This window comes from Clinocottus analis, unplaced genomic scaffold, assembly GCF_023055335.1.
Source record: "Clinocottus analis isolate CAN_PGR_092001 unplaced genomic scaffold, fCliAna1.0.p SCAF_8, whole genome shotgun sequence".
Taxonomy (NCBI): Eukaryota; Metazoa; Chordata; class Actinopteri; order Perciformes; family Cottidae; genus Clinocottus; species Clinocottus analis.
The window spans coordinates 1,645,718-1,658,689 of NW_027176240.1; the positions used below are offsets into that span (position 1 = coordinate 1,645,718).

At 44.6% G+C, this 12,972-nt stretch overlaps 1 protein-coding gene across 1 annotated transcript in view; it reads right to left on the reverse strand.

Moving 5' to 3' along the window:
• Positions 1–12,972, reverse strand: part of LOC137779641 (bone morphogenetic protein receptor type-1A-like) — a 42,499-nt gene that overhangs the window by 4,687 nt on the left and 24,840 nt on the right. The window contains exons 3-9 of the mRNA XM_068567725.1: positions 10,860–11,184; positions 2,897–3,059; positions 2,650–2,749; positions 1,925–2,024; positions 1,751–1,838; positions 1,509–1,644; positions 651–843 (exon numbers count right to left, since the gene is read on the reverse strand). Coding sequence (XP_068423826.1) covers positions 651–843; positions 1,509–1,644; positions 1,751–1,838; positions 1,925–2,024; positions 2,650–2,749; positions 2,897–3,059; positions 10,860–10,926 — 847 coding nt within the window. The 5' untranslated portion in view covers positions 10,927–11,184. The remainder of the gene's footprint in view (positions 1–650; positions 844–1,508; positions 1,645–1,750; positions 1,839–1,924; positions 2,025–2,649; positions 2,750–2,896; positions 3,060–10,859; positions 11,185–12,972) is intronic.

Consider the following 12,972-nt stretch of genomic DNA (forward strand, 5'->3'; position numbering starts at 1 on the left):
TGAATAAATTCCTCATCTTTAATGTTGCTTTCAAGTAGAACATTTTCTTTTTTTAATGTATTAATATCACAGTATTTTTTAGCCTGAATTGATCCTTATGTTTTATTTCCATATGCAGGTTTGTGCTAATCTCTCTCTCTCTCTCTCTCTCTCTCTCTCTCTCTCTCTCTCTCTCTCTCTCTCTCTCTCTCTCTCTCTCTCTCTCTCTCTCTCTCTCTCTCTCTCTCTCTCTCTCTCTCTCTCTCGTAAAGTCTCACACACACACCCGTGTACACTCTCTCTCTCTCACACACACACACACAGACTCGTACAGTCTCACACACACACACACACACACACACTCGTACACTCTCTCACACACACACACCTCTAAATGAATCAGTGTGACTTCAGTACATCAGCGTCTCATCAGTCTGACAGACGGCGCTCGCCGTCATTAGTTTAAAATCATCAACTAAATTAAAAATCGATCGAGGTATTGATCGGTCCTGAAGTCCTGGAGTCTTCGCTCTGAGCTCACAGGTGTTTAAAAAGGATCGCTTCAAACGCTTCGACACAACCAAACCATCCTTTCCTTAACGTTCTACTTCCCCCGTCCCTTCAAGAAGAACCGCGTGAGTAAAAGGTAAAAGCGAGCGATGCGGTCGTACCCAGGATGTTCTCGTGTCTCATCAGGACCGTCTGGTAGATCTCCGTCTCTCTGAACCAGCTGCCTTCCTCTCGGGTGAAGAAGACTTTCACGGCCACCTTCTCTCCTCGCCAGCGGCCGAGCCACACCTCCCCGTACCGACCCTTACCGATCTGACGCACCATCTGGATCTGCTTAGCGATGGTCCGCTGCACCTGAGGGGGCAACGGAGGGGGGGGGGGGGGGGGGGGGGGGGAGTGAGAGGGGGAGGAAGAGGGGTGAGAGGAAAGGGGTGAGAGAGAGGTGGGGAGAGGGAGAGAGAGAGGGGAATAGAGAGAGATAGATGGATAGATAGATAGATAGATAGATAGATAGATAGAGAGAGAGAGAGAGAGAGAGAGAGAGAGAAGGGGGGAGAGAGAGAGAGTGGAGGGGGAGAAAGAGAAAGGGAGAGAGAAAAGGGAGAGAAGAGAGAGGTAGAGAGAGAGGGGAGAGAAAAGAGTGGAGGGGGAGAGAGAGCAAGAGAAAGTGTAGAGGAAAGAGAGAGGAAGACAAAGAGTAAAGAGGGAGAAAGAGAGAGGGGTAGAGAGAGAAGGGGAGAGCGAGTGGGAAGGGAATAGAGGGAGCGAGAGAGGGTAAGGGAGGGAGAGATGGAGAGAGAGAGAGAGATTTCTGGTGAGTGGATGTTTTGTTGATCAAACTATTTTGATAATCAATTAATTATGAAATGTAAAATCTTAGTTGCAGCGACTGTTAATATTATTATTTTATTATAAATGGGGCTTTTCCTGCTACTTAAACACAACATAACTTTCTCAAACGTGTGTGTGTAGTTTCATGTGCACGTGTTAGTCCTGTAGGTGCAGTGTCGCGGCCCTACCAGCAGGGGGAGCCCGGAGCCGCTGCCGGAGCTCTGTGATTGGTGGATGAGGTCTTTGAGCGACTCTCCTACAGGGATGAAGACCTCCTGCTCCAGATCCTTGTGGTACCGCTGACGCTCACTCTGCCACTTAAACCTGACACACAAAATCATATTGCTGAACAAAGAACAACAACATTTATTACAACGTACGGCATAAACACACACACACACACACGTCTTACAACGATGATATTTCCCACCTGTAGTAACAGACCACGGAGACACAGATCAGAGTGCAGCAGCAGACCGTCATGGAGATGAGGAAGGCCAGCCAGTGAGGGCTGGCGTCTGGAAGGCAAAGACACAGGAAGTTGACGCCACGTTCGACCGACACAACACCTGAAATCTCTCGTCTGCAGGAGGGCGAATGTTACCGGCTCGAGGCTGCGGCGGCAGCGTGGGCTGCAGGTCTCGGTTGCAGAAGTCGGTGCTGCAGCACTCGATCGTCCTCCTGGTCTGAGCGTTGGGGGAGTCCTGCCGATCGGAAAACAATCACACGGTCGATTGAACCTCGTCTACTTGTGAAAAAGCATTTTAAAATGCTCCTCCCTGTGCAGAGAGGTGCTCACAACCTCATCGCAACAGCAGCAATTCAGCTTTAAAATCACTCGTTCCTTCTTTAATTCATTTACTTGTTGCTTGAAAAGCAGCTGTAGTCATTATGCATTTATTTTTGCATCATATTATTGCATATATATCTAGAAATAGCTCATATTGTCCCCTCCACACAGCATTTTTTGGGGCGTCTCATTAAAAAGCAGGACTCCTCGCCGCTTCATAAAGTTTGGAGCGTTTCTTTAAATTTCCAGAACTTGTTTTTAACATTTCACCACACGTTAAGGCCGTTTACCTGGTGTCGTTTCCTTCATTACCTTCTTTCCATTCGACTTAATCAGTTGTGCGTCGTCTTAAAAACTATTAAATAGACTCTCGATACGCCGACCGAGAATAAAAACGTGTGAATCTCGTATTAAAAAGAGGAAATTTGAGTCGAGGATGAATCCAAAGAACAAGAGCAGAACTGTTTTAAGATTAAGAAACTTTTGACAAAGCGAGAGACGGTGTGTGTGTGTGTCTGTTTCTTTGTGTGTGTCTTTACCTTGCACTGGAAGTGTGATCCTTCATACTTCATGCAGCCGGAGGTGAGGCTGGTCTCGCCGTGCTCCTCCTCGATGATGGCGAAACACTGACCGTTGGTCCTGAGGAGACACACGGATCAGTCGTTCGGCTCAGTAACAACGACTTCAACCTTCTGCGAGCGACCCGCTTCAGTTCTTCTGTCCTCGAGGCCGAGCTGAATGGGTTTTTTTTGGGCGTGTGGGGGGTTTAAGATGTGCTCTACTCACTGGCAGGTGTTGTTGATGGCGTCCTCGGGACAGTGTCCGGAGCAGTAGCAGCTGAGGAAGCGGGCGGCGTCCTCGGGCGCGATGGTCGAGTCCTCGCCGGGCCGCCGGGCCTCCGGTTTCACCCCCGTGCCCTGCAGGACGTGGTCCGGGTTCTGACCCGCAGCTGGAAGGAGAAAAAAAAAAAAGTCAGAACAAGGGGTGAGGGGAAAAAAAATAAAATAAAAAATCGATACAGCACAGTATCGCGATATTTTGCGTGGCGATATTGTATCGACAAACGGAAGCAGATTATCGATCATTTATTTAATCAAATCTAAACTTTTTGGTCCTGAAATAATAAAATCCATTTATTTTTCAGTTGACAAAGTTTTCCTTCGAGGACAGTTTGCGGTTAAAAAAAAAAAAAAGGTAATAAATTGCAATATATCACATTACTCAATGTATCGCAATATTGTAATAATATCGTACCGGGTGAAAGTATCGTGATAATATCATATCGAGACTTAAGTATTGTGATGATATCGTATTGAGACTTAAGTCTCTCATACAATATTATCACGATACTTAAGTATCGTGATGATATTGTATCGAGACTTAAGTATCGTGATGATATTGTATGAGAGACTTAAGCATCGTGATGATATTGTATGAGAGACTTAAGCATCGTGATGATATTGTATGAGAGACTTAAGTATCGTGATGATATCGTATGAGAGACTTAAGTATCGTGATGATATCGTATGAGAGACTTAAGTATCGTGATAATATCGTATCGATATTTAAGTATCGTGATGATATCGTATGAGAGACTTAAGTATCGTGATGATATCGTATCGAGACTTAAGTATCGTGATGATATCGTATGAGAGACTTAAGTATCGTGATGATATCGTGTGGTGGGACCTCTGGTGATTCCACCCTTCGTCAGAACCAGGTTTAAAAAGTTAGGTTTGAATAAAGAGAGAGAATAATTACATCAGTCAATACTGGAAAAGGAAGGAGATACAATATCATCTCATTTAAATTCAGCGGGACTCATGAGCGAAGATCTGCGACAACAGACTTCAGGTCAGATTCATCAGGAGGTGAAACATTCCTCCTCGATCAGCGGGACAACAGGAGGAGGAGGAAGAAGAAGAGGAGGAAGAGGAGGAGGAAGAGGTCCACAACAAGGACCACAGGCTATTTATACAACTGTAAGTGTGTCTCGTCATTCTTTACATTTTTAAATCTGACTCCAGAAACACTACAAGCAACCAAAAGTGACGCAACTCACCCTCATCCTTTATTTTTTTCGTGTTTTTTTTTAGTTTTCCGTCTTTTTGCATTGCAAATCTGGACGAACACTCGAGGAAAACAATTACAAAAAGTCTCATGAAACCAACTAACGGACCAAAGACATCCTCCACGTTGGACAACAGACATTTTTAACCATCTGGCCACATTTTCTGATGAATTGCTTTGTCTGCAAAACGTCGAAACACACGACACACAAATTTACAGTAGCCATCAGTAGCAAACGCTTTGTAAGTTTATCCGTTTTCAGCTCTAACAGACATCTTTAAAACGCTTATGAAATGCACAAAAAGAGGTAAAGAGGTCAGAAAGAGAAGAAAAGCCTTAATCCCTCCATCCCTCTGCCCTCTCATTCAGCTGTTTTATCCCTCTTATCATTCCACCATAACTGTCTTTTGTTTATCTCCTTTAATCCCTCTTTCTTCTCTCCTCCGTCCCTCCCTTCCTTCTCTTCATTACCGTGCACTTCTTTTACTTATCACCCCTCCTCCTCTCTCTCTTTAAGCTCAAAGTAAAAACAGTCTGAGGTGTGCAGACAGTCGTGTTGTCATGTCTGGACATGAACGACCTGCACAGCTACACTTTGTGTGTCTGTCTGCGCGTCTCTCTCTCTCTCTCTTTCTTTATTTATTTATCTCCACGGCCACCGCAGAAGACGTCTGCTGTGACTCTCGCGGACAGGAACGCAGACTCTTGACTCATGTTTGACGGACGCAAAGAGTGAGAAAACTGAATTAAAAAAAATGGAAAAAACACGACTGTGACGAGCCGCCTCACACCGAGTCGGCACGCCCCTCTCTCGGCTTAGGGCGGCTCTGATTGGCTGAAAAAAAATTAGTTAGCAAAAAGTTATGCGTGCCTGAAGCGAGGAGGAACTAGAAGTAAAAAAAAAAAAAAAGGGAATGGTGGGTGTGCTGAGGCTGGAAAATGGCTGCTCTCGTTTCTGTCTCCATCCACATGTGTGCTTAATTGTACCGGCAGTCAGAGTGGAGACTGAGGTCTGGCAGAGAGGACGCTGGGTAATCAGACTCTTAAAGTCACAGGGCCGGTTCAGGCGCGCCTGTTTATTTACATCCAGCCAGCAGCAGACTGATAAAACACTCTGATCTTTCAGCGGCCGTCTCCTTCCTCTCTCATTCTGTAAAACACCTAACCTGCAGCCGGTAGGAGACGGTGAACACGGACGCTCAGTTTTCTGGTGTCGTCTGCGGACACGAAGCTAACCGCTCTCACGCAGAGAAACTTTACGGCCGAGAGTCCGTCAAACATGACTCACCGTCTGCAAATATGAAGCGTATTAAAGTTCATGAAACTCAAAAGAAACCAATATGTTGAAAGAATGAATCGAAAGAGAAAAGATATTAATTTGAAACATTGTTTCCTTCTGCAGCTTCTTAAATGCAACAATTTGCTGCTTCTGTTACATTTTTATACAATTTGTAACTTTATGTTTTAGACTTTTATGTTTTTAGACAACAATTGAAGACCTCGCCGAAGAGTTTTTAAACATTTCGTAGACAAATAAATGAATCAGGAAACAAAAAATCAGCAGATTAAAATCGATCAGCAAAACAATCGCTGGTTGGAAGAACTTCAACACTTTAGAGAGGAAATCAAGCAGATGGATGGATGAAAGTATGAAGGTAGGAATGTGGGAGGAAGCAGCGCGGGGAGCTTTTTTTGTTTTTTAACTCCTGAAAGGGACGAAGCAGTCTGAGGTCCGCAGACACAGATATCTGCTCTCCTGCAGAGAACCTTTACGACGTTGAAGGAGCCAGCGGTGACTCACCGGCTGCAAACATGCAGAGAAGTAAAGATGGTTTGATTAAAGTCGTCCCACATTAAGGTGCAGATAACAAGAAACAGCCCTTTGGGATGATAAATACGTCTTTAAACTGATCTGAAGTATTTAGATCCAAATACAACACTGTAAATGGTAAGTAAGTAAAAAATCCTGCATTTTTTTAAACTAAGATACGCAAGTTTAACTTAGAAAATGTACCTTAAGTATTTAAAGAAATATTTATATATATATTTTTCCGTATACACACACATACACACACCTCTGAACATTATCGTTATCTTCTGCTCGGTGTTGGAAACCAGACTCACTCTGAAACGCCTCGAGGTGATAAACTCCACCCGTCTGGTTCGCCCTGCGTTGTAAAACAAACAAACGCGCCGTACACACTGTTGTGTTGTTTCCTGGGCCAACAGGGTGGCAGCTGCGATACTTTAAAGTCAATCTCGACAATCGCTGTCTGGCTGTGGACGATACGATCGGTTGCTGATGTTTAAACGGTTAAAGTGTGACAACGTTATTTGCTGTAAGGGACCAATGAGTAGACGCACAAATACTAAAATTGCGTCGTAATCTTGCAAGTTTATGATTGTGTTTTAGTAAAGAAATGCGTTTGTAAGTCTGCTTGTGTTCATACAGCATTTATATTTAGAGCTCTGGCTATAAAAAGGTGTTTCGTAGTATCATCTCTGAACCGATATCACAAATATAAAGTTCTGGGATCCGACAGCCAGCTTTTAATTGAAACGTTAAGGTTTAAAAAAGGTTGAAAATGTTTACGCTCGTCCAAACGGAGACAAATAAGAGACGAGGGAGAGAGAGAGAGAGCGAGAGAGAGAGAGAGAGAGAGAGGACGGCCCAGCTGTCAACCACAATGAAACCCAGAGAGAGGACGATCGGTGTCAGCTCCCTGGGCTCCGCTCCCTCCTCCGACCTTGGAAACAGAGGAGGAGGAGAGGGAGGAGGAGGAGGAAGGAGAGGAAGAGCGAGTGTACGAGACGAGAAAGCAAACGGGGGCGACAAACTGCCTCCGAGGCCGAGAGGGTGAAACCGATACACTGCGTGCAGGATTCAAGTCAGAATCAATTCTCGATTCACTAAACAGAAAAAGGAGGACGCTGGTTTTCTGCAGCAACCCGCTGGAATACAACACGACGCACAACACTGCACACAACACGACACACAACACGGCGTTTAAGCTCCAGCGGTCTTGATGAAGGTCACGGCCGGAAAAGCTGAGAAAAAGTGAAACGATACACGGCTTCTTTTATTGAGAAACATTGATTTGAGCAGGTTGCAGTATTGTGTTCCTGCTGGAGAACAATGGAATTAAAGTGTAATTTAAAAAAAGGACGAGCACGACGGGTTCATTGTTCACACAAGGCTTCAACCTCCATATTGCAAAGCTCGTCGTTAAGTCATTGAATCCCAAAATATTGTCTTTTTCTAGCTGAGCTACAGGATAACTTGAAGATAAATTGCAGCTACTTTATCCATAAAGACCTGATGAGACGTGTTTAATATTCTAATAAAAAAATGAGCAACAGTCATGGAAAGAGACATTTAAAAAAAAAAAGAAGTTGTGGGTCCAAAATCTACAGTGCGATGCTCAGCCGGCCCAAAAAAAAGTGATAGATTTGACAGTTTGTTGACATGCTCGTCACGACGTGTGGAGACTTGTTTTAAAAGCAACGTTACGAGTGGAAAGTATTTCAGGAGGAACCCGGTTGACATTTTAATCATCTCAATAAACATCGTGAATATTGTCGAAAGAATCTCAACTGCTGAGAGAGAAGAGAGAGCGCTCTTATTTTGAAGGCCTCTCATGTCCAGACCCTTTTTGGGTCTCAAGAGAGAACTTTGTGGACCGTGAAATGTTTAATACTTTGACCTGGAGTTCAAAACCTCTACTTTAAATTACATATCAAGCTGTATTCTGTTAGTCGGTATAGAAAAGACAAAATATGACTCAATTTAGTCAAAAATAGATGTTGAAAGTTAAGAAAAATACATCAAGGAAACATGTCAAACACGAGTGTTTTGATTGATGAAGAGGAGCATTTATATTCCCCCCTTTTCCAACGCGCTGCTCGTTCAAACATGGCGGCGCCCGAGCTGGCGCCCATCAGCGACGCTAACGGCTCTAAGTGCAAACAAACAACTGGAAAAGTAATGACAGAGCCGACGGTGTTTACCACCTGGGGGGAGGGTGGAGGAGGAGGGAGGAGGGGGGGGGGGCTACGACGCTGCGTTATCAGCTGTAACCGCCACCGACCTCTGGCACGCTCTTGTGCACTAAAAGCACGAGCAGCCAGGTCGACTGCGTCAGGAGAAGCTCCGGTGGCGACAAACAAACCCACGCAGAGAGAATATGTGCGTCAAAATATCGAATTTTGCAGCTTTTAATCAAATAGTTGCAAAAGCCGCAGCCCTAATAACATTCAAGCGTCTTTGGGTCCTTAAAAAAAAAGCTCTATATAACATTGAAGTGCTCTAAATAATAAAATGAACGCAGCTGAAGTGTGAAATCGGCCTCGACTCTTCGTCTCAGTGGCAGAAAAGATTCATCGAGAGGAAATAAACTCGACCGCGTCTCCCAGAGGGGACTGAGGGATATTTCCGGAGAACAATGGCTGTTTGGAGCGTTTAGCGCCGCCGACCGCTCGCACAGCGCCATACAGGAAGCAGTTAATGTGCAGAGAGGAAGTGAGAGCGGCAACAATCAGCTCAACAGCTTCCTGCAGGGACGAGGGAGGTGGAAAGAGGGGAGATCCACCGCCACGGTCAGACCATCACCGGAGATTTAAAGTAAATCGGGGAGGGGATGCACTCGTGCTTTTTTTAAGTAATACTAAGATAAATCATATGGGATCAGAATAAGTGAAGGTGAAGTTAAACAATGTGAATAAACAAGTGGAAAAACTGCTTGATAAGAGAGTCGGTCTCTCCTTTTCCTCCCCAGATTGTCAGGCGGTGTGAGTCAAACTCTCTGCAGAGCGCCGCCCCGCTCTTATCAACCCGCTCTGTGCGTTTGGAGGTCAGCCGGTGACCTTTTTCTCATGTTCAGGGAGGCAGTTTTTGTGACTTTGGACACATCCACTCCGTGCTGGCGCAATCTATTGTTCCGTTTTAGCCATTTCTCCTTGATAAACCAAAAAAAACTGAGCTTTAAAACCTGAACGACACAAAAATAATGAGCCACCTTTTAAGGAAAAACGTATATGGGGGTTGAAAAGGCAATTTTACTTCTTTAACTGATCAATATGTAAGAAATACAGCGTTATTGGAGGTAGGGTCACAAATACTGATTGTTTTTTTTTTCACTGGTTTTATCAAACAGCTTAAAAACCAAACCAATAAAGTCTAAATTGTTCCTTCACATCACAGCCCCTCATCACAACAGTTCCTGTTTTTATTGTGTGAAACTGTGTAGATTAACATTGACTTCAAGAGTACCTGAACCAAAAAAGTGACAACTATTGTAAATAATATATTCCTTAAAATGTTTTTTTTTGTCATGCAGCTGAAAACAAAGCTTTACGCTTGTTGTTTTAATAAAAAAATACTTCCTCTTTCACTAGTTAGTGGCAAAAACGTCGCAAACACACGGTCATCCATCTGTAAATTAAAGTTTAAAAGGAGTGAAAATGTTCCTGTCGGGGTGTGTTGTTTTAGAGTTTTCTCCATTGTTTCCACAGGATAATCCCTGAAGTCTCCAGATTATCAGGCAATTGAAACTTAATCACAGCTTTAAGCAAAAGTCCTCTGATACAGATCTGTGTGCACAGGGAGGGTCTGATTACAGAGGAGAGATGGAAAGACTTTTAATGTTAATGCACTGCTTATCTCCCCGAAAACAAACCCAGGGGTTAATGAGTAACCCGGCAGCTGAGACGCCCTAAAAAAAAACTAAAAAACAAGGAGAAATCACAGAAATTCAACATGTTGTAATTCATTAAATGGTTTTGCAGCGTTAAGTTACAGAAGTTTACGTCGCATCTCCGTCGAGGAAGACTTTGGCGGTATTTTAAAAAGATAAAGTCGTCTCGTAGTCATATATAAATAAACTAATTGAGATCAGAAATCTATCGGACCGACTGGAAATCTATGGCGTTGCCGGCCCGTTAGAAAGTCTTTAAACTGACTTTGTGAGCTCCTCATCATCCGTGACGCTGATCTTCTTTTGGGTGAAACAAGGCTTGATAAACACCTAAACATCAGCTGATTAGTGACGGTATTGATCTCAAGCGATGAACCGCAGCAGACACACAATCTTTGAGAAGGTTAAAATGGTTATTTTCTCTTTCTCAAGACAAGATGTCGACTTGTATATTTAGGACAATAAGGTTTCAAATGCTCTGGATCCACGAGCTACGTGTACGAGGAGAAATAGATAAGTACCAGCAATAGATTGATTCGTTGAAGATAATCTGGGTCAGGACTTTGACTTTAGGGCTTTCATTTGCACAATCGGCTCGCACGGGGAACCGGAGGGTTTAAGAGTGCAGCGTCACCTGGATGCTCTTCCTGCTTTCAAATTAAAACTTGTCTAATTTAATTTGAAGTGCTTAGTGCTGAATGACAAGTTTAATCAACGTGCAGTCTTCCGAGGGTCAAAGTTAAAAGTTTAAAAAGGTCAAGTGACATAAATAGAGCGGTTGATTAAGAAAAAATCTATTTTTTTTTCCAATAAAACTGATTTCAAGCCTCTCAGCAAGCTGCTTGTGACCTCATTTGCATATCAGACACCCACGATTATAATAATCTACCTTTTCTGTGCGTGTGAATGTGACTTTTACGCAACTTTTTAGAAACAGGAAGAGCTTCCTCTGGTGTTTTCTACGAATGAGGACATGCGTGTCTTACCGTCGGCCCCGAGGGTCAGCAACAGAGCGGCGGCCATCGCGGCCCAACGGAGCGGGAGGCCGGCCATCCTGCAGCAGAGACCGGACCGGATGTGGGCCCAGACCGGGCCGCCGCGATCAGGAGCTTTTTTTCGGTCAGGTGATCGTCAAGAGTCTTGATAATGAAAGTTTTTAATCCACAGTAGGAGTCGAGGGCGGGAGGGGAGTAGCTCCAGCCGGCCAGAAGAGGCCTCGGAGAGAAGGATGACAAGCTGGGAAGACGACGGGGAGGCGGTATCACAATATCAGGTCTTCTTCTGTCTCACTGGCTCTTTGGGTCCAAAACCCTGAAAAAGGGAGAAAGAAGATAAAGTTAAGTTGGTTTAAAAACAGCAGATGTTGAGTGGAAGTTTTGATCCTGAGTGATGAACATATGACAGCAAAATCTGATTAGTCTCTGAGACTATAGGTATAACAGGTGGTTTGGTCTCCCTCCCTCCCTCCCTCCCTCCCTCTCCCTCTCCCTCTCGCCCCTCAGTGGGCTGTGACCCCATGACCTCAGCCGGCCCGGCGCTGGCCTCCGACGGTCCAACTAACTACCAAATCATTTGTCCAGAGATGTTCTGCAAATTACAGGCGCTGGCTCGGCGCGGCGCTTATAACGGCATGTCGCAATTAGTGGGTGCCGAAAAGGACGGAGGGGTGTGTGTGTGTGTGTGTACGTGTGAGCATGTGTGTGTGTGTGTGTGTAAATTAGTAGTGATGTGTGGCCAGTGTCCGTCACTTTTCATTTGCCCGTGGGGGGGGGGACAAAGAGGCCCGACCTGCGACCCACTTTTCACACATCTCTGGCTGAGGAGGCCGAGAACAAAGACATACACAACTACACACGGACACACAACCACACAGACACACAACTACACACACACGGGTGTATATGAGTAAGCGTGTGCATGTGGGCATCATTGTAAGTGAATGAGGGGTTAGCGTTGCGAGACAGAAAAAGTGTGTGTGTGTGTGGTCTTGTGTTGCCATCTTTGTGAGGACTTCAAACCACTGTGCTGTACGGGGACATTTCTGCATTGTGAGGACATTTGGGTCCCTCATTACTCCAAAAAGGATTATTTGAGGTTGCAGAGGGTTACATGATGGCAGTCTGATACCATGACATGTTGCTTTACAGAATATTTAATAAAAAGAGGTAAAATAAAGTTTTATGATCCCGTTCTGCTTTTATCTGCACATTTGGAGAGCGATCATAAAAATGACTACCTTTCTGACAAAAAAACAGGAATGAGGCAAAACATCCACACACGTCAAAAAATAAAAGGGGTTTGGTATTCCTTCCTACAAAAGGAAGATGTTAGTGTGTCTGTATGTGTGCGATAGTGTGAATATGTTTTATCTTTGTGTCGGCGACAGGAAAGTGGAAGAATCTGCACCTCGCTGACACAACAAAACCTAAAGTTTATTTGTGTTTCTTTGCTCCATTTAGATAACAACAACAACAGCAGCAGCAGCAGGAGGAAGAGGAGGAGGAAGAGGATGGTGAGATAACACACACACAAAGACACACATTCAAAAAGTCAGACACTGAGAGAGAGAGAGAGAGAGAGAGAGAGAGAGAGAGAGAGGGCAAGACAAGGCAGGTTCAGGAAGGATCAGCTGTTGTGAACCACCAAGACATGAAGCTACGCAACCCCCTCCTCCACACACACACACACACACACACACACACACACACACACACAGAGTGTGAGTGAGTGTATATTTCCACACACACTTATGGGAACTGATACAAACGATTTAATTTGACAAATTAAATGTACATCCAAAAGAGGAAATGCAGGACTCTCCAACACCCTAAAGCCTCGAGGTGTCAGGAAACTTTCACTCCTCCTCCCCCTCTTCCTCCTCTTCCTCCCGTCTACCCCCTCCTCTTCCCTCTCCTCCTCGTGTTCAAACTCGTCTCTAATCCTCCGTCTGTTTCTCGGTCCAACAACAAACTTCCTTCCCTCAGAAGCCGACGAAACGATGCAAAGATTCACAAAATGAACGTCGCTGCCAGCATCACGTTCCCGACGATTAAACGTGTGACGCTCGCGTGACGCCGACGAGCAGATATTGAAATAATC